The 27,442-nt window shown below is 39.9% G+C and overlaps 2 protein-coding genes across 18 annotated transcripts in view; one reads left to right on the plus strand and one right to left on the minus strand.

Annotated features, from left to right (window-relative positions):
• The window catches only part of TASOR (transcription activation suppressor), a 65,808-nt gene extending 61,816 nt beyond the window's left edge, over positions 1–3,992 (plus strand). For 4 of the 7 annotated variants that reach the window (XM_054482022.2, XM_054482023.2, XM_054482024.2 and 1 more), the window contains one exon: positions 530–3,992. In XM_054482022.2, the coding sequence (XP_054337997.1) occupies positions 530–1,059 (530 nt within the window). In that variant the 3' untranslated portion in view covers positions 1,060–3,992. Of the gene's footprint in view, positions 1–256 lie in introns of all 7 variants that reach the window. The other 3 variants (XM_054482025.2, XM_054482028.2, XM_054482029.2) reach the window with 1 other exon arrangement.
• The window catches only part of CCDC66 (coiled-coil domain containing 66), a 70,223-nt gene continuing 45,142 nt past the window's right edge, over positions 2,362–27,442 (minus strand). For 6 of the 11 annotated variants that reach the window (XM_054482030.2, XM_054482032.2, XM_054482039.2 and 3 more), the window contains 8 exons: positions 10,237–10,398; positions 8,700–8,844; positions 7,924–8,076; positions 6,372–6,865; positions 5,758–5,798; positions 4,539–4,795; positions 4,165–4,289; positions 2,362–2,592 (listed from right to left, as the gene is read on the minus strand). In XM_054482030.2, coding sequence (XP_054338005.1) covers positions 2,506–2,592; positions 4,165–4,289; positions 4,539–4,795; positions 5,758–5,798; positions 6,372–6,865; positions 7,924–8,076; positions 8,700–8,844; positions 10,237–10,398 — 1,464 coding nt within the window. In that variant the 3' untranslated portion in view covers positions 2,362–2,505. The remainder of the gene's footprint in view (positions 2,593–4,164; positions 4,290–4,538; positions 4,796–5,757; positions 5,799–6,371; positions 6,866–7,923; positions 8,077–8,699; positions 8,845–10,236; positions 10,399–27,442) is intronic. The other 5 variants (XM_054482031.2, XM_054482043.2, XM_054482034.2 and 2 more) reach the window with 1 other exon arrangement.

Consider the following 27,442-nt stretch of genomic DNA (forward strand, 5'->3'; position numbering starts at 1 on the left):
TAGATTTCCCCACATGCGTAAAGCAATTTAATTGCAAGATAGTAGAGTTGTCATAGCTTGAATCTTTCGTGAGATGGCCTCTGCTTTGGTTCCAGGTTCTATGTAAAATGAAAGATGTACTTTTGTTTTTGATGAAAAAAAGCAGAAATGATCATTCATTTAGTGCTAACCAGTTTAGTAATCCAGTGAAGCTAGATGTCAAAAAATTTTATTTTATATTTGTCTTGTCAAATACTGAATTACCGTATAACTTTAGATGCTGTTTTGACATTAACCCCTTTGGAGCTGGGAGTTGGGATTTCCCAACATTAAACGTGAACACGTTTCGCAGAAGCTTTTAGCATCGGATTATCTGGACATTCACATCTAGTGTGAGTGTTGTGACTAAGTGAACTTGTGGCAGAAGACCAAGCTTTAAGGGATTGTGGACTTGCAGACCCTGACGCGTTATATTGTGTGAGTAGTGTATAATTTTAAAACTTAAACTGTGTATTTCAATAGAGGAGGACTTTTTGTTTTTTAAATGTAGCTCTTTTAGAAAACGATGAAAAGGATGAAGAGGATATGTCTCTGGATTCAGGGGATGAAATCTCACATATAGAAGTATGCAGCAATTTTCATTCAGAAATATGGGAGAGAGAGACCAAAGGATCACGTGGAACAGATCAAAAAAAGAATACTCAAATTGAGTTGCAATCGTCTCCTGATGTGCAAAACAGTTTATTAGAAGATAAGACTTATCTTGATTCTGAAGAGAGAACTTCTATTGATATAGTATGCTCTGAAGGAGAGAACAGCAATTCAACAGAACAAGATTCATATAGTAACTTTCAGGTTTATCATAGTCAATTAAATATGTCCCATCAGTTTAGTCATTTTAATGTTCTCACTCATCAGACATTTTTGGGGATACCATATGCCCTTTCATCAAGTCAGTCTCAAGAAAATGAAAATTACTTCTTATCTGCTTATACTCAAAGCTTGGATAGAGATAAATCTCCACCTCCCTTAAGTTGGGGGAAAAGTGTTTCTTCCAGGCCATATTCACAAGAGAAATAACTGTAGTAACTTTTTTTTTAATAGATTGTTGTGGACTTTGTTTATTAACAGTTTATATTTCATTCTCTAAACAAAAGGTTCTTGTTCTTTCTCAAATGTTTTTTCTTTTATTTAAATCATGATGGTCTGTAACAGTTGAAGCATCTAAAAATTGAAATAAATATATATTTTTAACATATATTGTACTTGAATTATCTCATGTTGGCACTTCTAAGTTTTACTTTTTGTATGTTACCTGTACTTAGGCTTCAAATTGAAGCCTGTTTTATGTGTAAAATCAGATGCTTGCAGGAGGACGGTAAACAGCAAAGGCTTTACTTCTTTTCCTCTAATGTCACCTGATAAAAAGTACCTTTGTTGAAGTGAATTATTTTGATGTAGGCTTTTGTATAGTGTGTTTCCACAGGTATAAGCCAGTAATAGCAGTGTTAATATTTACAGGATTTTGGCTCAATACCTCAAGATTTATCTAACAATGCAGTTTCATTTAGATAATAAACTATGTACATAGGACACATTTTTTATCTCTAGGCTTAGTCATGTAAAAACTGCTTATTGCTAAAATTCTGGTAACTTTTTGAGAGTATTGGATAATTAATTTTCAGTACCTGCACAATCCTTGATTTAATGAAATAAATTTTTTATTTCAAAAGATAGGCTTCTGTTTATCAAAGGCATTGAACAATTTGATTTTTAAATTAGTTTTAGCAAAATGGAAGTATAATGGAAATATATTTTTGAGGTGGTCTTAGTAATTACCATTTGTTGAACACATTAATGCTATACTAGACAGATACAGTGGAGATAGCTTTCAAACCCATATCTATTCCTAACTAACTAACTACTGCCTCTAATACTAATTACTAACTTGTTACTAATGCTAACTTATAAAAATGTTTTTGAAAATTGCAATTTCTACAAATAAATGTCATACTGCAAATAAATGTCATAAAAGCAGGATTTAGAGAAGAAAACAATTTCCACAGGAGCCTAAACTGTGAATTTGTGTTATTTTAGTAAAAGTTATGGAGTTATGTATGGGTCTACACGTGTTAATAAGTTAGACAGAACTTTTTGGCACTTAAAACAAATGCATGAGTGGTATTTCAGTTCCTAAGTTACATAAAAAGTGTGAAAGAACACTGTGAGGTCCCAGGAATGCCAGACTATATTAAGGTAAGTAAGTAGAAAGTGTTTTTATAGGGCTTCAATACCCAGGTGGTGACAGCAGAAGAACTGTTTTTTTTTACTACTAAGCTTTTACAAAAGTATCTGTTTTATTTGTATAGAACAAGTACAGCATTTTACTACATAGTATACAAGTTTTTAATGAGCATTTAAAAAAATAAGTAAATCTAGGCTATTTGAAAAATACAGTTGAGCCAGTGAGCACATTTTATAATTTGGAAGACACAAATCAAATGTGAAGGATTTGATTTTCTACATTTAAAATGAAGAACCAAAATTCTCTTCTTGATTTTCAGCTAAAGGCAGGAGACTACTTTCCAACTCCTTTTGCTTCTGGAGAAGGCCCTGAAATCACATTGATACATGTTAGTAAAATGTGCACACCTGACTTGCAATGTTGTGTTAAACTAGAATTCTATTCACTTGGAAAACATACTGCTTAGGATAAAATTTTGTCATTCAAAAAGTTTTTCAGAAATGCTTGTACTAGACCACCTCATTTGGATATATAGCTATCACATTTGTAAGATTCTATTTTTAGCATAAAAATCAATGGGATGAAAATTTTCTTAAAAATCAAGACTCCATAACTATGGGAGTAAATGAAGTCATCCCTTCTTCCCCAATCCACCCCCAAGTGCTCTTAGATACCGAAGGAGTCTCCCTTAACATACAGTGTTTTTTTTGTTTGTTTGTTTGTTTTTTTGACGGAGTCTCGCTCTGTCGCCCAGGCTGGAGTACAGTGGTGCAATCTTGACTCACTGCAAGCTCTGCCTCCCAGGTTCACACCATTCTCCTGCCTCAACCTCCTGAATGGCTGGACTACAGGCACCCGCCACCACACCTGGCACACCTGGCTAATTTTTTATATTTTTAGTAGAGACAGGGTTTCACTGTGTTAGCCAGGATGGTCTCGATCTCCTGACCTCATGATCTGCCTGCCTCAGCCTCCCAAAGTGCTGGGATTACAGGCTTGAGCCACTGCTCCTGGCCAACATCCAGTATTTTATCTTGACTGTCCTAACCTTATCTTAGATGCTAACAGAAGGGTCCTGCTGAAATAACACTGGGTGCTATATTGATGGGTTAATGTGTACATCATATTCCTTCCTCTTTATCTCACAATTTTTGTCTCCACTAAGCAAGAGGTAAACTAACACTTCGTCACTCTAAAGAAATAACTTACTTATGTAAAACTCTTAGTAACCCTGTTTGTTTGTTTGTCTTCAAATGAGTAAATAGACCAAAGTGGGGGGACAATTTTCTAGTTCTGTAGAGGGAAAAACATCTGAGTCAACATTTTGAAATACAGAGGGTATTGGTACATGACGACATGGAAAAGGGCACTTTTAAACACAGCTTACTCTTCCCCAAGTACAGAGAGTACATAGTGAATCAAAACTAACTACAGCCATTCTTTTTAAAGCCTGAGGGATGGAGCAAAGGTGTAAGGATGTTACCTGTTTGTTTTAATCAGAGAGCAAAAAGAAGTCACAATAGTTTGGGAGAAAAAGTCTGGTGAGTAAGGTTATGCGTATAATTTCATACTGAATTTATTACTATTTGGGATGTATGTCAATGTTCTATTCTAACACTGCCAACACATCAATTTTTTAAAAAGCGTGGGCCACGTTGCTAAGAATTTGTTAAAGCATAACTGTATTTTTTGTTTTAGGGCCTTATTGATGTTTTGCCGTTCCAATGTATGCATTTTTTTACTCAATAAACTTGTCTTAATTTTAGAACTGTCTGATGAAAGTCCCATTTTATTTGTGTCTAACATACAGGAACTGAAATATTTTTGTTAAAACCTGGGATGCACCGAAGTAACTTAAAACAGCCATTCAACACGTTCCCCCAACCGCCCACGCCACATAAAGAACAGACAAATCTATCTACACTTGAAAAAGCTCATACCTGTCTCAGTTCTGAAAGTCCCTTAAGGATTGCTTGCTGTCGATCCCTATTTTTCACCATGTTAGGATTAAGAAGTGGATCCCTGACACAGTCAGAATCAAATAGCTGTCGTTCTTGGCCACAGTCTAAAGCCAGATGAAAGTAACAAGTCAGGCAGTCAATTACATTAGTAAAATGACATAGCCCTGTGCTATATAATATTGTAAGGAGTCATTAATAAATATGTATCCTAGGAAAGTACTAAGCAAAATTTAAGACATATTCAAGAAACTTTGTAGAACTAAGTGCAGGAATTACTAATTTGGAATTTAAGGTTGGGGGTTTACATGGGTCTTCAATTTTTACAGTTAGTTAGAATGCTTATATTTACTTACCTTGTGAATTTTGGTACTGAGGGTCCTGGGTTGAAGGCCCAGACAATGGTGCATCGGGATCAAGATAACAGATCTCATTTGTTCGAACATAGGGAATAAAATGGGATGATTCAGAAATCCCAGATGATAATTCTGCTTGATTACCTCCTGAGATCAAATTCTCTCTCTCATAGCTACTGTTTTTTAGTGGTAAGTGTAATGTATTTTGAGTTTGTTGGGTTCTGTTTTTCACTGCTGGAACTGGTGATGATGGAGATCTATTAAAAAAAAAAAAAAAATAGCCGTAGTAAAAAATTGTGTATTTAAATTAAGTGTATCTCTTTAATCACATTTCACTTTCTTTATGAGATGAAGTCTCGCTCTGTTGCCCAGGCTGGAGTGCAGTGGCACGATCTCAGCTCACTGCAACTCTGCCTCCTGGGTTCAAGCAACTCTCCTGCCTCAGCCTCCCAAGTAGCTGGGATTACAGGCGTGAGCCACATGCCTGGCCCATTTCACTTTATTCTAAATGTACCTGTAACACCTTTGGGAATATACGCATAGAAGCCTGAACTCTATAATAATGTTCCATAAAACCGGGGAAGAGAATGGTATTCATTTATGTTTTTACTAGCACTAGCTATGGTATGTGTACTGTAGCACAAGGGAGAAATTTAATTACTAGATCCTGCGGAACACTGCTGGCTTGGTTAATCTGAGCCTACTGCTTCTCCTTAGATAATTCACCATACAATAATGTACTCACCATCTGAACGAAACTTGTTTTTAGAGCCCCATTCTGGGACAACTAAACCAGCTGGTTCATACACAAAGGCAGAATAAAAATTCTAATGGTTCTAAATCTCTCATTAACTGACTGAATTTCTCATTGTCCTTATCAGTCATTTCTTCCCATTCACCGCCCCCCCGCCATCCCTCCTCCCAAAGCAGAATGCCTATTCTGCTAATGACATACCTGGAATATCAAAATCACTTAGTTAAGTCTAGAGATAAAAGTAAGTGTTATCTACATTCCTGCCTAGGCCCAGTCCAACTTGGGCCTTCAAGCTCCTGCTAAAGTGCCACACTATCCCTTAAACCTCTAACCCTCACCTGGAAGCCACACCCTTTCTGATTGTTCTCTACATATACCATATGATGCTGTCCAGATCTTGAATCCCTTTTTTGTCCCACACAGAAAGCACTAAGTAGCTGCGGAATTAATCTGATGCATACATACCTTTCCTTGCTAAATGAATGAATATTCAGAGGCTCTTCTTCCTAAAAGATGGACAGATAAATGCAGAAAGGAATATATAGCATTTTCACATGTCTCCACAAATATTTTTTAGGGCTACTTGTTGAAATAATCTGAGGGTAATATTTGAATAACAGGTACTGACTGAGCAATAGAATAGATAGATTTAGTTTTTTCCAGAGTCAAAACTAATCCTTGGGAGTTCCTCATCTCCCAAACCTCTGTCTATGTGGACTATAAACAAGGGTTTTAAAGGGGTATTTGAATACACAGCATTCATCTATAGAAGTTGTATAAGTGTAAAGCACTTGATAAGCATAAGGAAACCTTTTCAGCTTTGTGGGCCATATTGTTTCTGTTGCTAGTCTGGTGTGTGAAGTCAGCCACAGACGATTCATAAAAGAATGGGTTGACTATGTTCGTACAAAACTTTCCAAAACCAGGTAGCAGCCTGGATTTTTGCCCATGGGATATAGTTTGCTGATCCCTAATGTAAACTGAAACAGATCAGAACAGCCTTACCAAAGCATACATATGAGAAACTGTGTTTTGAATCCAGAAACGTCAACACATCTTCTAAGATGGAAGAGCTTTACCTTTTTGACTAGATGCCACCTGAACTTTGACTCAGTTTCTTGATGAGATGAATGAAAAATTTCTGGTGAAATGCCTCTGTTTTGAGAGAGGTGCCCAGGATTATTTTTTTCTACCAAATGAAGCAATTCCATCGGCCTCCTTACTTCTTTTTCTTCTCTCTGCTTTTGAAGCTGTTTAGGGTACTTTTCTGATACTGGAATATACCTTTTAGGTGGCTTATTTATATTCCAATCGGGCCTTTTAGGATATTTCTTCATGTGTTTTGTTTGTTTGTCTATTCTTGTGAACTGATTACACTGGTCATTACACCGATTGTTTTCTTTTTCTAAGCTGGCTCCTTTATCCTGAGTTAGTTCTTGCTTGTTTTTCTTGGTGCTAAACTGTCCAATAAGTTCTGCCGAAATCTCAGGAGATGAACAATTTGTGATGTCCCTCTCCATTAATGATCCACAATGTGATTCTGCATTGGTGAATATTCCTATATTTAAGTCATCTAAAAAAAAGTTTCAAATGATTTTTAAAAATTGTAAACAAAATTTTCAATTTTAAATAATTTTCCCCAAAACATTAAACAATTATTGCCCTCTAAGACTTTTTTCTTTCATTAATTTTCAACAAAACCGAAACTCTATACTCATTAAAGAACAACCACATACTCCCAACCACTGGCAGCCACCACTCTAATTTCCATTTCTGTGAATTGATAATCATGAAAAGATGCTCAACATCATCAGTCACTGGGGGAAATGCAAACCAAAACCACCTAAGATACCACCTCACAACCAGTAGAATAACAAGGGTTGGCAAGGATATAGAGAATCAGAACCCACATGCACTGATGGTGGGAATGTAAAATGGTACCACTGCTTTGGAGAAGAGTTTGGTGGTTCCTCAAAATGCTAAACATACAGTACCTGTTACTCATGACTCAGCAATTCTACTCTTCTCTCAAAAGAACTAAAAATGTACATCCACAAAAATCTATATATGAATGTTCACAGCAGCATATTAATAGCCCAAAAGTGGAAATAACCCAAATGTTCATCAACTCATGAATAAAAATGTGGTATTATAAATGTAATATTTATTCAGTGACAAACAGGAATGAAGTACCGACACATGCTACAACATGGATGAACCTTAAAACATGCTAAGAGAAAAAAGCCAGAGAAAACCGTCTGTGGTTTAATTCCAGTTACATGAAATGTCCAGAACAGGCAGAAATACTCAGAGACAGGATGTTAACTGGAGGAGAAAAGAGAAATAGAAAGTGACAAGTAATGGGTACAGTGTTTCTTTCTAGAGTGATCAAAATGTTTTAGAATCAATCGTGGTAATGGTTGCCCCACTGAATACCAAAAAAGACTAAACTGTAGGGTAAATTTTGTGGTATGTGACATATTTCAACAAAGCTGTTATCCCTTTATTTTGTAACTCATGAAAACCTCAAGTTTCGTCAATTTTTGAACTTTTAAATTGAACTTAATTCTAATTGCTTTAATTATGACTTTAAGTAAATTTTACATCAAACCACAATTTCCATACAAATACCTGTTTGCACACCAGTATCCTTCTTAGGAGAAGTCGTAGAATTCATGTATGTATTCATTTTACCACTGACTTCATCAGAATCATGTCTTGAATTTGAAATGTTAGATGCGTTATATTCTATTTGTATTGTATCAACTGGCAAAGAGAAATTACCTGATAAAACAACACTTAAGGAATATTAATAAAAATTATGTATAGCAGCAACTAATACAATAATTTTCACTTAATCAGAATGAACACTGCAATAAAAATTTTCTTACAAAAAGTTACCCACATTCCTATCAGTTACTGAATTTAGGGAGATCATTTAATAATTGTTCTCTATAAAAGTAGACACAAAAAGTACACATTTTACCTATTATTTTAACATTAACACATTTTAACCTTTAGTTCTGCTTTTCTTTCAATTTTCCACATAAATTAAGCATTCCTATTCATAAAATTATACTAAACTCTGATATTCCTACAAAAATAGTAGGTATATTAAAGGTATTAAAAATAGGCAATCATTTAGGCTGGGTGCAGTGACTAACACCTGTAATCCCAACACTTTGGGAGGCCAAGGTGGGAGGGTCATCTGAAGGCAGCAAGACCAGCCTGGGCAACAAAGCAAGATTCCGTGTCTACAAAAAATAGGTTGCAGTGAGCTGTGATGGCACCACTGCACTCTAGCCTGGGCAGCAGAATGAGTCCTTGTCTCCAAACAAAGATAAAAAGGAATTATTTAAAATCATCTTCTAAAAATATTATAAATAAAGTTCTGGTTAAGCCCTTACCACCAAGATTTTTAATCAATCTAGAAGTGTCATGTCCTTTTTGCGCCAATTCTCGGATTCTCTGTTCTTGTTTTAGTCTCTGTGCCAGTTCCTGCGCTCGCTGCATTGTCTGGAATAGCTCATTTGTCTTGAGAGTCATGATTTCCTGTCAATATTGATGTGTTACTAAATACAACTATTAAACATACAAAGACTTGACTATTTCCTCTCAGTAAACATTTTCTAAGCTTCTCCTATGTATCAGGCACTTGTTTAGACACTAAGGGTACAACAGTCAACAAGGCAAAGTTCCTGCCCTTTTGGAGCTTACATTTTAACATCTTTTTCTACAGCTGTATTCAATCACAAATATAACTCTTTTTACCCATTTCAAATTTATACTAAAAGTTTTCAAAGTTTTGAAAACTGTTCTATTACATTTAAAAATAGATTTTAAAAGGTAAACACAAGATTTATGACCACTTCTTGCGGTTCAAATGATACTTTACTGATTTCCTCATGTTACATAGGGGTAACTGGCTCAGCCTATCAACTCAATGAAACTGGAACCCAGACCATGTGTCCCTTTACCAGCCAATTTTGGAGTGAAGGTTGCCAAGTGGGAAAACTGCAGCAAAAGGCAAGAAAATGTTTAAAGTGCTCTATACTTTAAAACTTTAGCAAGTGAGTATTTTTGTTAGGTTAGCTCAAATATGGTACCACCACCATACATACCTATCTTGTCTGCGCCACTTAGGGTTCTCCTAGCCAACTAGGTATCTACTTTTTAAAAAGGCCATTTAACACAGAGATCTCTAACACAGTCACAAATTGTATTATCAATCCCAGCCAATTATTCTGCAAATGTATGTTCCTGTTCATAAGTGGATACTGATAGAAAGGCCAATCATTTCTCCTAACATACCTAGAATAATTATTGATATAATAATTATTGCTTAGAAATGAAGCAAAGAAACTAGGAGTAGATAAAAATGAAGCACATAGGTAACTTGCTTTGTGCTGTAATAATTCATCTTGACCTCCTCAATAGAAAAAGCCAAACCAATATAACATTTGAGAACTATATCATGTGAAATAATAAAACTTTCTCAAGCTTCCCTCTTTCCTAACTTTATGTGAAGGTCTGACATTTCCATATGTAGCTTCACAATTTCAAAATAATAGAAATGTTCAACTTCTGGTTATTTTTCCTTTAAAACTATATCCATTTTTATTCTAAAATGTTACAATTAGGAGGCCAAGCATGGTAGCTCACACCTGTAATACCAACACTTTAAGAGGCTGAGGTGGGAGGATCGCTTGAACATAGTGAGACCTTGCCCCCACAGACCAACAAAAAAATTAGCCAAATGTGTTGGTACGTGCCTGTAGTCCCTGCTACTGAGGAGACCAAGGTGGAAGGACAACTTGTGCCCAGAGGTCAAGACTGCAGTGAGCTATGATTGCACCACTGCACTCCAACCTGGGCAAAAGAGTGAGACCCTGTCTCAAAAACACAAACAAAAACCAAAATTACAATTAGAATGTAAATACCTACTTCCTTTTGTTTTTGCTTAAGTATGTCTTCCTCATACTGTTTCTGCATCTCTTCACGTTCCTGTGCTAAGCGAAGCTCCTCTTCTTGTTCTTCCTTCTTTCTTTGCTCTTCCTCCAGTTGTTTCTTCCTGCACTTCTCTTCTACCTGGGCAGTGATGGCTTTCTAGTCATAAGCAATCACATAAATCATTGTCAAAAATAAAAATCTGTGAAGCAGGAGGGAATTCAAGATGGCTGACTAGATACATTCGGTGCTCACCTCTTCCACAGAGGGGAACCAAAATAATGAGTAGACAATCATACTTCACGTAGATCTAACAGGGAACAGTGGAATTCAACATGACAGGAAGCATCAAAAGCAAGGAAGGAAGCAAAGCAGCCTGTCTTGACAGGATTAGCTAGGAGTCTACAGAGGCTGCCTAATTGGAGGAAAAGGAAAGTGAGCAATCCCCAGCAATCCACATGCCCATCAAGGACTCCTACAATCCTAACCATCAAACAGCCCCTTGACTCTTGTAGGTCTCAAGACTAACGGCGTTACCTGGAGACCACATGAAAGCACTGCTCAAGAGGGAGCTCACACTAGGCCCTACAAACACCCAAGACCTAAGGAACTGCGGCATGGCACTATTTTGAGAGCCCAGTCCCCTAGTGGACCTGCATCTTGCTCTGGGGCCCAACAGCCCCTGCATCTCCACATCCCTAGAGCCCCACCGACATTGACCATCTGCAAGAGCAACCCATTGAAAGCAAACCCACCCTCCCTAGTAGCAGAGCTACAATGCAGCTGCTACTGCACCAACCTAAGCATTCTGCTGGTGGCCTGGGAATCATCCCACCCCTGCCTACAACAGCCAGCACCTGCACACAACACCTTGGGAACCTGGGGGCAGGTCTGCCCAGCCTTGCTGCATCTCCACCAGTAACCAAGCACATTGGTCCAGGGATCTGGGGACTGCCCTGCCCAGGACACCACCACTGGCACCTGAGCACTCCTGCCAGAGTATGGGCCCAATCAACCTGCCATTACCATCACAGCTGGCACCCGCCCACATATGCCACCTGCAAGTCTGGGGACTGGCCCACGCAGCCCATCATAGCCACCGCCAACACCACCGCTGGCTGCTTGGATCCCAGAAGGTTGTCCCACTACTACTACTGCCATTGCCCATGTTTGCTGCCCAGTGGCTTGAAAACCTACTCACCCACCCAACCCACTGCCACCATTCTCAGCACCTGAGCAAGCCATCTAGAAGCCCAATAATTGGCCTGGCTTGACCTGCTACCACTGGTGCCAGTGTATACAGCCCTGGGGCCCAAGGACAGGCATGCTCAGCCTACTGCTACCACCCTGCAACCTGACGACTGGTCCATTTGGTGTCCCCACTCACAACAAAACTTTACCGCAGCCTCCACTAACAACTGCACCCTAAGCCACCAAGGAAATTACAGATACCACGGATACTGTTTTCGGCCAAAAAAAAGCCTATAGAGACTACACTACTGCACATACCCAGAATCAAAGCCAAAGTGCCTACCCAACCACCATCATAGATATGAAAGCAAATTCAAAAAATCGGAAGAAGTGATCATTATACCAGATACGCAGATATCAAGGTGCAGAAAATGTAAAAAAGCAAGGAAATAGGAGCTGAGGACCATGGCAGATGGCAGGCAGGACTAGATTGTAGCTCCGGACACAGCAGCATGTGGAGGCTTGCATTGTGAATTTTAGCTATAGATCAACTGCAAGAACAGACCAGCAATCCTGAGAGGACCTCTGAAGAAAGCGGACTGCTGCTGCAGGAGCCGGGAGACACCCCAAATACTGTGAGTGCCCCAACTGTGGCAGTGGGAAAGGGAGACCCTCCTCTCCCAAACACACACCCCCACTGGAGAAGCTGAAAGTCCGTTTGCGGGAGAAGCTCCCGACTTTACCTGGGGCTGAGTCAAGTTAGAGAGCCGAGCCCAGTGAAATACACGGGTAGAGGAAGCAGCAGAAAGACACTGGGAGCTTGCTGGATCCCCAAGGATCCCATCCCTGCCTGGCACCACAGGGATCCATCAGGAGGGTGGCCAGAGGAGCAAGGGTTAAAACTCCACTGGGAGAATGACTTCTCTAGATGAACTTTTTAACAACTTGAACAGGGCGAGAAGCTTCCTTGCCAGAACTGGGCGTGGGGGGTGGGGGATGGGCATGAATTGGGCTTGTAGACTCCACAGGTGGGGGAAGAACTAAAGCCGTTTTCTTTCGCAGCTGAGAGGTCTTCTTTCATAGCTGGGCTCTACACCTGGAAACAGACTCGGGGGATGTTGCAGGCATTTGCGGGGGTGCAGGGACACAGTGAGAGTGAGACCGGCCCTTTGGTTTGTGTGGGAGTTGGGTGAGGCCTGTGACTGCCAGCTTTCCCCCACTTCCCTGACAACCTGCATGACTCAGCACAGGCAGCCATAATCCTCCTAGGTACACTACTCCAGTGACCTGGGAATCTCATCCCCATCCCCCACAGCAGCCACAGCAAGACCCACCCAAGGAGAGCCTGACCTCAGACACACCTAGCCCCACCCCCACCTGGTGGTCCTTCTCTATCCACCCTGGTATCAGAAGACAAAAGACATATAATCTTGGGAGTTCTAGGGCCCTCGCCATGGCTGGTCCCTCTCCACACTACTACAGCTGATGCTTTCTGGAAAGCACCACCTCCTGGCAGGAGGCCAACCGGCACAAAAATAGAGCATTAAACCATCAAAGCTAAGGAGTCCCACGGAGTCCAGTGCATCCTCCACCACCTCCACCAGAACAGGCACTGGTATGCACGGCTGAAAGAGTCACAGACAGTTCACATAAGCACTCTGTGCAGACAACTCCCAGCACCAGCCCAGAGCCAAGTAGACTCACTGGGTGGCTGGACCCAGAAGAGAGACAACAATCACTGCAGTTAGGCTCACAGGAAGCAACATCCACAGGAAAAGGGGGAAGCGTAATACATAGGGAACACCCTGTGGGACAAAAAAATCTGAACAACAGTCCAGCCCTAGACAATCCCTCTGACAGAGCCTACCCAAATAAGAAGGAACCAGAAAACCAACTGTGGTAATATAACAAAACAAGGCTCGTCAACACCCCCTAAAAATCACACTAGTTCACCAGCAATGGATCTAAACCAAAAAGAAATCCCTGATTTACCTGAAAAAGAATTCAGGAGGTTAGTTATTATGCTAATCAGAGAGGGACCAGAGAAAGGCGAAGCCCAGTGCAAGGAAATCAGAAAAATGATACAAGAAGTAAAGGGAGAAATATTCAGTGAAATAGATAGCTTAAAGAAAAAACCAAAAATTCAGGAAACTTTGGACACACTTTTAGAAATGTGAAATGCTCTTATGTGAAATGCTCTGGAAAGTCTCAGCAATAGAATTGAACAAGTAGAAGAAAGAAATTCAGAGCTCGAATGACCAAACCTAAGAATAATTGGTGTTCCTGAGGAAGAAGACAATTCTAAAAGCTTGCAAAACATATTTAGGGGAATAATCGAGGAAAACTTCCCTGGCCTTGCTAAAGACCTAGACATGCATACACAAGAAGCACAAAGAACACCTGGGAAATTCAACACAAAAAGATCTCTGCCTAGGCACACTGTCATCAGATTATCCAAAGTGAAGACGAAGGAAAGAATCTTAAGAGCTGTGAGACAGAAGCACCAGGTAACCTATAAAGGAAAACCTATCAGATTAACAGCAGATTTCTCAGCAGAAACCCTACCAGCTAGAAGAGATTGGGGTCCTATCTTCAGCCTCCTCAAACAAAATAATTATCAGCCAAATTTTGTATTTGGTGAAACTAAGCATCATATAGTCATTTTCAGACAAATGCTGAGAGAATTTGCCATTACCAAGCCACCACTAAAAGAACTGCTAAAAGGAGCTCTAAATCTTGAAACAAATCCTGGAAACACATCAAAACAGAATCTCTTTAAAACATAAATCACACAGGAGGGCCTATAAAACAAAAATACAAGTTAAAAAACAAAAAAAACAAAACCAAAGTACGCAGGCAACAAAGAGCATGATGAATGCAACAGTACCTCACATTTCAATATTAACATTGAATGTAAATGGCCTAAAGGCTCCACCTAAAAGATACAGAACTGCAGAATGGATAAGAACTTACCAACCATCTGCCCTCTTAGGAGACTCACCTAAACTTTATGTGAGTGGAAAAACGCATTTCACGCAAATGGACACCAAAAGCAAACAGGACAGCTATTCTTGTATCAGACAAAACAAACTTTAAAGCAACAGTGGTTAAAAGAGACAAAGAGGGACATTACATAATAGTAAAAGGCCTGGTCCAACAGGAAAACATCAAAATCCTAAACATATATGCACCTAACACTGTAGCTCCCAAACTTGTAATTACTAATAGACCTAAGAAATGAGATAGACAGCAACACCATAATAGTTGGGGACTTCAATACTCCACTGACTAGACAGGTCATCAAGACAGAAAGTCAACAAAGAAACAATGGATTTAAACTATACCCTGGAACAAATGGACCTAACAGATATATACAGAAGATTTCGTCTAACAACCACAGAATACACATTCTATTCAAAAGCACGTGGAACTTTCTCCAAAATAGACTATATGATAGGCCATAAAACAAGCATCAATAAATTTAAGAAAACTGAAATTATATCAAGCATTCTCTCAGACCACAGTGGAATAAAAGTGGAAATCAACTCCAAAAGGAACCTTCAAAACCACACAAATACAAGGAAATTAAATAAATTGCTCCTGAATGAGCACTGGGCCAAAAGTGAAATCAAGATGGAAATTTAAAAATTATTTGAACTGAATGACAATAATGACACCACCTATCAAAACCTTTGGGATACAGTTAAGACAGTGCTAAGAGGAAAGTTCATAGCCCTAAAACGCCTACATCAAAAAAGTCTGAAAGAGCACAGACAGACAATCTAAGGTCACACCTCAAGGAACTGGAGAAACAAGAACAAACCAAACAAGAGCAAACCAAACCCAGCAGAAGAAAGGAAACAACCAACATCAGAGCAGAACTAAATGAAATTGAAACAAACAAAGAAATACAAAAGACAAATGAAACAAAAAGCTGGTTCTTTGAAAAGATAAATAAAATGGATAGATCATTAGCAAGATTAACCAAGAAAAGAACAGAGAAAATCCAAACACCTCACTAAGAAACAAAACAGGAGATATTACAACTGACACCACTGAAATACAAAAGCTCATTCAAGGCTACTATGAACACCTTTACACATGTAAACTAGAAAACCTAGAAGAAATGGATAAAGACCTGGAAAAATACAACCCTCCTAGCTTAAATCAGAATTAGACACCCTAAACAGACCAATAACAAGCAGTGAGATTGAAATGGTAATTTAAAAATTACCAACAAAAAAAGTCCAGGACCAGATGGATTAACAGCAGCATTCTACCAGATATTCAAGTAATTGGTACCAATTCTTTTGATACTATTCCACAAGACAGAGAAAGAAGGAACCCTCCCTAATTCATTCTATGAAGCCAGCATCACCCTAATACCAAAACCAGGAAAGGACACACCCAAAAAAGAAAACTACCGACCAATATCTTTGATGAACATAGATGCTAAAATCCTTAACAAAATACTAGCTAACTGAATCTAACAACATATCAAAAAGATAATCCACCATGATCAAGTGGGTTTCATACCAGGGATGCAGAGATGGTTTAACATACTCAATAAATGTAATATACCATAAACAGAATTAAGAACAAAAATCACATGATCATCTCAATAGATGCAGAAAAAGCATTAGACAAAATCCAGCATCCTTTATGATTAAAACCCTCAGCAAAATCAGCATACAAGGGACATACCTTAATGTAATAAAAGCAATCTATGACAAACCCACAGCCAACGTAATACTGAATGGGGAAAAGTTGAAAGCATTCCCTCTGAGAACAGGAACAAGACAAGGATGCCCACTCTCACTACTCCTCTTCAACATAGTACTGGAAGTCCCAGCCAGAACAATCAGACAAGAGAAATAAATAAAGGGCATCCAAATCAGTAAAGACGAAGTCAAACTGTCCCTGTTTGCTGACGATATAACTGTTTACCTTAGGAGTCCGTAGACTCCTCCAGATAGCTCCTAGAACTGATAAAATAATTCTGCAAAGTTTCCAGATACAAGATTAATGTACACAAATCAGTAGCTCTTCTATACACCAACAGCGACCAAGCAGAGAATCAAATCAAGAACTCAACCCCTTTTACAACTGCAAAAAAATATATAAAATACTTAGGAATATACCTAACAAAGGAGTCGAAAGACCTCTATAAGCAAAACTACAAAACGCTGCTGAAAGAAATCACAGATCACACAAACAAATGGAAACACATCCCATGCTCATGGATGGGTAGAATCAACATTGTGAAAGTGACCACACTGCCAAAAGCAATCTACAAATTCAACATAATCCCCATCAAAATACCACCATCATTCTTCAGAGAGTTAGAAAAAAACAATACTAAACTTCATATGGAACCAAAAAAGAGCCCACATAGCCAAAGCAAGACTAAGCAAAAAGAACAAATCTGGAGGCATCACACTACCTGATTTCAAACTATACTATAAGGCCACAGTAACCAAAACAGCATGGTACTCATATAAAAATAGGCACATAGACCAATGGAACAGAACAGAGAACCCAGAAATAAACCCAAATACTTACAGCCAACTGATCTTCGACAAAGCAAACAAAAACATAAAGTGGGGAAAAGACACCCTTTTCAACAAATGGTGCTGGAATAATTGGCTAGCCACATATAGGAGAATGAAACTGGATCCTCATCTCTCACCTTATACAAAAATCAACTCAAGATGGATTAAGGTCTTAAGCCTAAGACCTGAAACTATAAAAATTCTAGAAGACAGCGGGTTGTTGGCAAGATGGCCGAATAGGAAGAGCTCCGGTCTGCAGCTCCCAGCAAGATCGACGCAGAAGGCGGGTGATTTCTGCATTTCCAACTTAGGTACCTGGTTCATCTCATTGGGACCGGTTGGACAGTGGGTGCAGCTCACGGAGAGCGAGCCAAAGCAGGGTGGGGCACCACCTCAACCCAGAAAGTACAAAGGGTCAGGGAAATCTCTCCCCTACCCAAGGGAATCCATGAGGGACTGTGCCGTGCTGTGAGGAATGGTGCACTCCGGCCCAGATACTGTGCTTTTCCCACGGTCTTCGCAACCTGCAGACCAGGAGATTCCCTCTGGTGCCTATGCCACCAGGGCCCTGGATTTCAAGCACAAAACTGGGCGGCCGTTTGGGCAGACACTAAGCTAACTGTAGGAGTTTTTTTTCCATACCCCCGTGGTGCCTGGAATGCCAGTGAGACAGAAACATTCGCCCTCCTGGAAAGGGGGCGGAAGCCAGGGAGCCAAGTAGTCAGGCTCGGAGGGTCCTACCCCCAGGGAGCTCAGCAAGCTAAGATCCACTGGCTTGAAATTCTCACTGTCAGCACAGCAGTCTGAGGTTGACCTGGGACTCTCAAGCTTGGTGGGGTGAGGGGCATCCACCACTACTGAGGCTTGAGTAGGCGGTTCTACCCGCACAGTGTAAACAAAGCGGCCTGGAAGTTCGAACTGGGGAGAGCCCACTGCAGCTCAGCAAGGCTGCTGTGGCCAGATTGCCTCTCTAGATTCCTCCTCTCTGGACAGGGAATCTCTGAAAAAAAGGCAGCAGCCTCGTCAGGGGCTTATAGATAAAACCCCCACCTCTCTGAGGCAGAGCACCAGGGGGAAGGGGTGGCTGTGGGTGCAGCTTCAGCAGACTTAAACGTTCCTGCCTGATGGCTCTGAAGACAGCAGTGGATCGCCCAGCACAGCATTCGAGCTCTACTAAGGGTCAGACTGCCTCCTCAAGTGGGTCCCTGACCCCCGTGTATCCTGACTAGGAGACACGTCCTAGTAGGGGCCAACAGACACTTCATACAGGAGAGCTCTGGCTGGCATCTGACGGGTGCCCCTCTGGGATGAAGCTTCCAGAGGAAGGAACAAGCAGCAATCTTTGCTGTTCTGCAGCCTCCGCTGGTGATACCCAGGCAAACAGGATATGGAGTGGACCTCCAGCAAACTCCAGCAGACCTGCAGCAGAGGGGCCTGACTATTAGAAGGAAAACTAACAAACAGAAAGGATTAGCATCAACATCAACAAAAAGGATGTACACTCAGAGACCCCATCCAAAGGTCACCAACATCAAAGACCAAAGGTAGATAAATCCATGAAGATGGGGAGAAACCAGCACAAAAAGACCGAAAATTCCAAAAACCAGAACACCTCTTCTCCTCCAAAGGATCACAAGTCCTTGCCAGCAAGGGAACAAAACTGGACAGAGAATGAGTTTTACGAATTGACAGAAGAAGGCTTCAGAAGGTAGGTAATAACAAACTCCTCCGAGCTAAAGGAGCCTGTTCTAACCCAACGCAAGGAAGCTAAGAACCTTGAAAAAAGGTTAGACAAATTGCTAACTAGAATAACCAGTTTAGAGAAGAACATAAATGACCTGATGGAGCTGAAAAACACAGCACGAGAACCTTGTGAAGCATACACAAGTATCAATAGCCAAACTGATTAAGCGGAAGAAAGGATATCAGTGAATGAAGATCAACTTAATGAAATACAGCAAAAAGACAAGATTAGAAAAAAAAGAAAGGGGGGCTGGAGCCAAGATGGCTGAATAGGAACAGCTCCGGTCTACAGCTCCCAGCGTGAGTGACGCAGAAGACGGGTGATTTCTGCATTTCCATCTGAGGTACCGGGTTCATCTCACTAGGGAGTGCCAGACAGTGGGCGCAGGACAGTGGGTGCAGCGCACCATGCGCGAGCCGAAGCAGGGCGAGGCATTGCCTCACTTGGGAAGTGCAAGGGGTCAGGGAGTTCCCTTTCCTAGTCAAAGAAAGGGGTGACAGACGGCACCTGGAAAATCGGGTCACTCCCACCCCAATACTGTGCTTTTCCAACAGGCTTAAAAAATGGTGCACCAGGAGATTATATCCAGCACCTGGCTCAGAGGGTCCTACGTCCACGGAGTCTCGCTGATTGCTAGCACAGCAGTCTGAGATCAAACTGCAAGGTGGCAGCGAGGCTGGGGGAGGGGCGCCCGCCATTGCCCAGGCTCGCTTAGGTAAACAAAGCAGCCGGGAAGCTCAAACTGGGTGGAGCCCACCACAGCTCAAGGAGGCCTGACTGCCTCTGTAGGCTCCACCTCTGGGGGCAGGGCACAGAGAAACAAAAAGACAGCAGTAACCTCTGCAGACTTAAATGTCCCTGTCTGACAGCTTTGAAGAGAGCAGTGGCTCTCCCAGCATGCAGATGGAGATCTGAGAATCGGCAGACTGCCTCCTCAAGTGGGTCCCTGACCCCTGACCCCCGAGCAGCCTAACTGTGAGGCACACCCCAGTAGGGGCAGACTGACACCTCACACGGCTGGGTACTCCTCTGAGACAAAACTTCCAGAGGAACGATCAGACAGCAGCATTCCCGGTTCACGAAAATCTGCTGTTCTGCAGCCACCGCTGCTGGTACCCAGGCAAAAAGGGTCTGGAGTGGACCTCTAGCAAACTCCAACAGACCTGCTGCTGAGGGTCCTGTCTGTTAGAAGGAAAACTAACAAACAGAAAGAACATCCACACCAAAAACCCATCTGTACATCACCATCATCAAAGACCAAAAGTAGATAAAACCACGAAGATGGGGAAAAAACAGAGCAGAAAAACTGGAAACTCTAAAAAGCAGAGCGCCTCTCCTCCTCCAAAGGAACGCAGCTCCTCACCAGCAACGGAACAAAGCTGGACGGAGAATGACTCTGACGAGTTGAGAGAAGAAGGCTTCAGACGATCAAATTACTCCAAGCTACAGGAGGAAATTCAAACCAAAGGCAAAGAAGTTGAAAACTTTGAAAAAAATTTAGACGAATGTATAACTAGAATAACCAATACAGAGAAGTGCTTAAAGGAGCTGATGGAGCTGAAAGCCAAGGCTCGAGAACTACGTGAAGAATGCAGAAGCCTCAGGAGCTGATGCGATCAACTGGAAGAAAGGGTATCAGTGATGGAAGATGAAATGAATGAAATGAAGCGAGAAGGGAAGTTTAGAGAAAAAAGAATAAAAAGAAACGAACAAAGCCTACAAGAAATATGGGACTATGTGAAAAGACCAAATCTACATCTGATTGGTGTACCTGAAAGTGACGGGGAGAATGGAACCAAGTTGGAAAACACTCTGCAGGATATTATCCAGGAGAATTTCCCCAATCTGGCAAGGCAGGCCAACATTCAGATTCAGGAAATACAGAGAACGCCACAAAGATACTCCTCGAGAAGAGCAACTCCAAGACACATAATTGTCAGATTCACCAAAGTTGAAATGAAGGAAAAAATGTTAAGGGCAGCCAGAGAGAAAGGTCAGGTTACCCACAAAGGGAAGCCCATCAGACTAACAGCTGATCTCTCGGCAGAAAGTCTACAAGCCAGAAGAGAGTGGGGGCCAATATTCAACATTCTTAAAGAAAAGAATTTTCAACCCAGAATTTCATATCCAGCCAAACTAAGCTTCAGAAGTGAAGGAGAAATAAAATACTTTACAGACAAGCAAATGCTGAGAGATTTTGTCACCACCAGGCCTGCCCTAAAAGAGCTCCTGAAGGAAGCACTAAACATGGAAAGGAACAACTGGTACCAGCCACTGCAAAATCATGCCAAATGATAAAGACCATCGAGGCTAGGAAGAAACTGCATCAACTAACGAGCAAAATAACCAGCTAACATCATAATGACAGGATCAAATTCACACATAACAATATTAACTTTAAATGTCAATGGACTAAATGCTCCAATTAAAAGACACAGACTGGCAAACTGGATAAAGAGTCAAGACCCATAAGTGTGCTGTATTCAGGAAACCCATCTCATGTGCAGAGACACACATAGGCTCAAAATAAAAGGCTGGAGGAAGATCTACCAAGCAAATGGAAAACAAAAAAAGGCAGGGGTTGCAATCCTAGTCTCTGATAAAAAAGACTTTAAACCAACAAAGATCAAAAGAGACAAGGCCATTACATACTGGTAAAGGGATCAATTCAACAAGAAGAGCTAACTATCCTAAATATATATGCACCCAATACAGGAGCACCTAGATTCATAAAGCAAGTCCTTAGAGACCTACAAAGAGACTTAGACTGCCACACAATAATAATGGGAGACTTTAACACCCCACTGTCAACATTAGACAGATCAACAAGACAGAAAGTTAACAAGGATACCCAGAAGTTGAACTCAGCTCTGCACCACGCAGACCTAATAGACATCTACAGAACTCTCCACCCCAAATCAACAGAATATACATTTTTTTCAGCACCACACCACACCTATTCCAAAATTGACCACATAGTTGGAAGTAAAGCTCTCCTCAGCAAATGTAAAAGATCAGAAATTATAACAAACTGTCTCTCAGACCACAGTGCAATCAAACTGGAATTCAGGATTAAGAAACTCACTCAAAACCACTCAACTACATGGAAACTGAACAACCTGCTCCTGAATGACTACTGGGTACACAACGAAATGAAGGCAGAAATAAAGATGTTATTTGAAACGAACGAGAACAAAGACACAACATACCAGAATCTCTGGGACACATTCAAAGCAGTGTGTAGAGGGAAATTTATAGCACTAAATGCCCACAAGAGAAAGCAGGAAAGATCCAAAATTGATACCCTAACATCACAATTAAAAGAACTAGAAAAGCAAGAGCAAACATATTCAAAAGCTAGCAGAAGGCAAGAAATAACTAAAATCAGAGCAGAACTGAAGGAAATAGAGACACAAAAAACCTTTCAAAAAATTAATGAATCCAGGAGCTGGTTTTTTGAAAGGATCAACAAAATTGATAGACCACTAGCAAGACTAATAAAGAAGAAAAGAGAGAAGAATCAAATAGACGCAATAAAAAATGATAAAGGGGATATCACCACCGATCCCACAGAAATACAAACTACCATCAGAGAATACTACAAACACCTCTATGCAAATAAACTAGAAAATCTAGAAGAAATGGATAAATTCCTCGATACATACACCCTCCCAAGACTAAACCAGGAAGAAGTTGACTCTCTGAATAGACCAATAAAAGGCTCTGAAATTGTGGCAATAATCAATAGCTTACCAACCAAAAAGAGTCCAGGACCAGATGGATTCACAGCCGAATTCTACCAGAGGTACAAGGAGGAACTGGTACCATTCCTTCTGAAACTATTCCAATCAATAGAAAAAGAGGGAATCCTCCCTAACTCATTTTATGAGGCCAGCATCATCCTGATACCAAAGACGGGCAGAGACACAACCAAAAAAGAGAACTTTAGACCAATATCCTTGATGAACATAGATGCAAAAATCCTCAATAAAATACTGGCAAACTGAACCCAGCAGCACATCACAAAGCTTATCCACCATGATCAAGTGGGCTTCATCCCTGGGATGCAAGGCTGGTTCAATATACGCAAATCAATAAATGTAATCCAGCATATAAACAGAACCAAAGACAAAAATCACATGATTATCTCAATAGATGCAGAAAAGGCCTTTGACAAAATTCAACAACGCTTCATGCTAAAAACTCTCAATAAATTAGGTACTGATGGGATGTATCTCAAAATAATAAGAGCTATCTATGACAAACCCACAGCCAATATCATACTGAATGGGCAAAAACTGGAAGCATTCCCTTTGAAAACTGGCACAAGACAGGGATGCCCTCTCTCACCACTCCTATTCAACACAGTGTTGGAAGTTCTGGCCAGGGCAATTAGGCAGGAGAAGGAAATAAAGTGTATTCAATTAGGAAAAGAGGAAGTCAAATTGTCCCTGTTTGCAGACGACATGATTGTATATCTAGAAAACCCCATTGTCTCAGCCCCAAATCTCCTTAAGCTGATAAGCAACTTCAGCAAAGTCTCAGGATACAAAACCAATGTGCAAAAATCACAAGCATTCTTATACACCAATAACAGACAAACAGAGAGCCAAATCATGAGTGAACTCCCATTCACAATTGCTTCAAAGAGAATAAAATATCTAGGAATCCAACTTACAAGGGACGTGAAGGACCTCTTCAAGGAGAACTACAAACCACTGCTCAGTGAAATAAAAGAGGATACAAACAAATGGAAGAACATTCCATGCTCATGGGTAGGAAGAATCAGTATCATGAAAATGGCCATACTGCCCAAGGTAATTTATAGATTCAGTGCCATCCCCATCAAGCTACCAATGACTTTCTTCACAGAATTGGAAAAAACTACTTTAAAGTTCATATGGAACCAAAAAAGAGCCCGCATCACCAAGTCAATCCTAAGCCAAAAGAACAAAGCTGGAGGCATCACGCTACCTGACTTCAAACTATACTACAAGGCTACAGTAACCAAAACAGCATGGTACTGATACCAAAAGAGATATAGACCAATGGAACAGAACAGAGCCATCAGAAATAACGCCGCATATCTACAACTATCTGATCTTTGACAAACCTGAGAAAAACAAGCAATGGGGAAAGGATTCCCTATTTAATAAATGGTGCTGGGAAAACTGGCTAGCCATATGTAGAAAGCTGAAACTGGATCCCTTCCTTACACCTTATACAAAAGTTAATTCAAGATGGATTAAAGACTTAAATGTTAGACCTAAAACCATAAAAACCCTAGAAGAAAACCTAGGCATTACCATTCAGGACATAGGCATGGGCAAGGACTTCATGTCTAAAACACCAAAAGCAATGGCAACAAAAGCCAAAATTGACAAATGGGATCTAATTTTTAAACTAAAGAGCTTCTGCACAGCAAAAGAAACTACTATCAGAGTGAACAGGCAACATACAAAATGGGAGAAAATTTTCACAACCTACTCATCTGACAAGGGCTAATATCCAGAATCTACAATGAACTCAAACAAATTTAGAAGAAAAAAAAAAACAACCCCATCAAAAAGTGGGCAAAGGACATGAACAGAGACTTCTCAAAAGAAGACATTTATGCAGCCAAAAAACACATGAAAAAATGCTCACCATCACTGGCCATCAGAGAAATGCAAATCAAAACCACAATAAGATACCATCTCACACCAGTTAGAATGGCAATCATTAAAAAGTCAGGAAACAACAGGTGCTGGAGAGGATGTGGAGAAACAGGAACACTTTTACACTGTTGGTGGACTGTAAACTAGTTCAACCCTTGTGGAAGTCAGTGTGGCGATTCCTCGGGGATCTAGAACTAGAAATACCATTTGACCCAGCCATCCCATTACTGGATATATACCCAAAGGACTATAAATCATGCTGCTATAAAGACACATGCACACGTATGTTTATTGCGGCACTATTCACAATAGCAAAGACTTGGAACCGACCCAAATGTCCAACAATAATAGACTGGATTAAGAAAATGTGGCACATATACACCATGGAATACTATGCAGCCATAAAAAATGATGAGTTCATATCCTTTGTAGGGACATGGATGAAATTGGAAATCATCATTCTCAGGAAACTATCGCAAGAACAAAAAACCAAACACCGCATGTTCTCACTCACAGGTGGGAATTGAACAATGAGAACACATGGACACAGGAAGGGGAACATCACACTCTGGGGACTGTTGTGGGGTGGGAGGAGGGGGGACGGATAGCATTGGGAGATATACCTAATGCTAGATGACGAGTTAATGGGTGCAGCACACCAGCATGGCACATGTATACATATGTAACTAACCTGCACATTGTGCACATGTACCCTGAGTCAAAAAAAAAAAAAAAAAATAATAATAATAATAAAATAAAAATAAATAAATAAATCTAGATTCAGTCAACCCAAAGGTAAACATCATAAAAATTAAAATCTTTTGTATGACAAGAAAAAATCACTAAAGAAAGAATAACAAATTTGAACTTATATTTAGTATATAAAAAACTGTTAAGATTAAGGGAAAAGGACCAAAAATCCAATAGAAAAAAGGGCTTTCTCTGCAAAACTCTGACCATAAATCTATTTTAAAAATGAGGAAAAGGACATAGACAATGCATCCCAAAATATCAAAATCCTCCATACACATATGACTGTGCAATTAATTGCAATCATAACAGTAATTTGCAATTCTAACAACAGAAATAAAAACTAAAACACTGGTATACCGTTTTTCACCCATTAGATGAAAAAAATATAAGAACTTGACAGCACATTCTGTTGACAAATATATGTGAAAAAAATAGCCTCATACAATGCTTGTGGGAATGTAAAATGTTTCAACTGCTATGGAGAAGAAATAGGCAAAAATGAAAAAGTCCTAAATGTACATTTATCTTTTGACTTCACTTATAGGGATTTACATTTAAGTTATAGCTTCAACAATATGAAAATACATAAAGACTATACAGTGTAGTATTATTTGTACTTGTAAAATATTAGAAACAAACTAAATGCTCACACATTTGGTACTTCTACAAAATAGGTTATTATGAAGCTATAAAAAAGAGTGAGAAAACTCTATGAAGTAACATGATTTCCAGGATGTATTGTGAAGTAAGAAAAACAAAATGCACAGAGTATAAATTGAATGCTACCTTTTGTGCATAAAAAGAGGGAAAATATACAGATACACTTTTGTAAAACAAAAACAAAGATAAACCAGAAAACTATGAAATTTTTAATCTTATTTCTCTCTTTAAGTGGAATATTTCTAACTGTCTCATTTAGTATAATGTTTATGGTAATATTTTCGAAATACCTTTTTTCAAAGTAAATATTCCCTTTTATGCTTATTTTATTAAGAATTTCTTTCATGGGTGGGTGTTAAAAGTTTATCAATATTTTTTCTGTATTTGCTGCAATGGTATTTGTGGTGTATTATCATTCTCATACATTGTCAGAGTTGGTTTGCTATTATTTTGCTTTTTAGTTTTTCACTTATACTCACTAATAAAATTTGCTAAAATTCTAAAAAAAAAAAAAAAAAAAAGAATGAAAAAGAACGAACACAGCCTCCAAGAAATGTGGCAGTATGTGAAATGACCAAATCTACGTTTGATTGGTGTACCTGAAAGTGACAGGGAGAATGGAACCAAGTTGGAAAACACTCTTCAGGATATTATCCAGGAGAACTTCCCCAGCCTAGCAAGACAGGCCAACATTCAAATTCAGGAAATGCAAACACCACCACAAAGATACTCCTGGAGAAGAGCAACCCCAAGACACATAATCGTCAGATTCACCAAGACTGAAATGGAGGAAAAAATGTTAAGGGCAGCCAGAGAGAAAGGTCAGTTTACCCACAAAGGGAAGCCCATCAGACTAACAGCAGATCTCTCTGCAGAAACCCTACGAGCCAGAAGAGAGTTGGGGCCAATATTCAACATTCTTAAAAAAAAAAAAAAGAATTTTCAACCTGGAATTTCATATCCAGCCAAACTCAGTTTCATAAGTGAGAAATAAAATCCTTTCTAGCCAAGGAAATTCTGAGAGACTTTGTCACCACCAGGCCTGCCTTACAAGAGCTCCTGAAGGAAGCACTAAACATGGAAAGGAACAACTGGTACCACCCACTGCAAAAACACACCAAATTGTAAAGACCATAGACACTATGAAGAAAGTGCATCAACTAATGAGCAAAATAACCAGCTAGCATCATAATAATAGGATCAAATTCACACATAACAATATAAACCTTAAATGTAAATGGGCTAAATGTCCCAATTAAAAGACACAGACTGGCAAACTGGATAAAGAATCAAGACCCAACAGTGTGCTGTATTCAGAAGACCCATCTCACATGCAAAGACACATATAGGCTCAAAATAAAGGGATGAAGGAGCATTTACCAATTAAACGGAAAGAAAGAAAAGCAATCCTAGTCTCTGATAAAACAGACTTTAAACCAACAAAGATCAAAAGAGACAAAGAAGGGCATTACATAATGGTAAAGGGATCAATGCAACAAGAAGAGCTAACTATCCTAAATATATATGTACCCAATACAGAAGCACCCAGATTCATAAAGCAAGTCCTTAGAGACCTACAAAGAGACTTAGACTCCCACACAATAATAATGGGAGACTTTTAACATCCCACTGTCAATATTAGACAG

This window comes from Pongo pygmaeus, chromosome 2 (assembly GCF_028885625.2).
Source record: "Pongo pygmaeus isolate AG05252 chromosome 2, NHGRI_mPonPyg2-v2.0_pri, whole genome shotgun sequence".
Classification (NCBI taxonomy): Eukaryota; Metazoa; Chordata; class Mammalia; order Primates; family Hominidae; genus Pongo; species Pongo pygmaeus.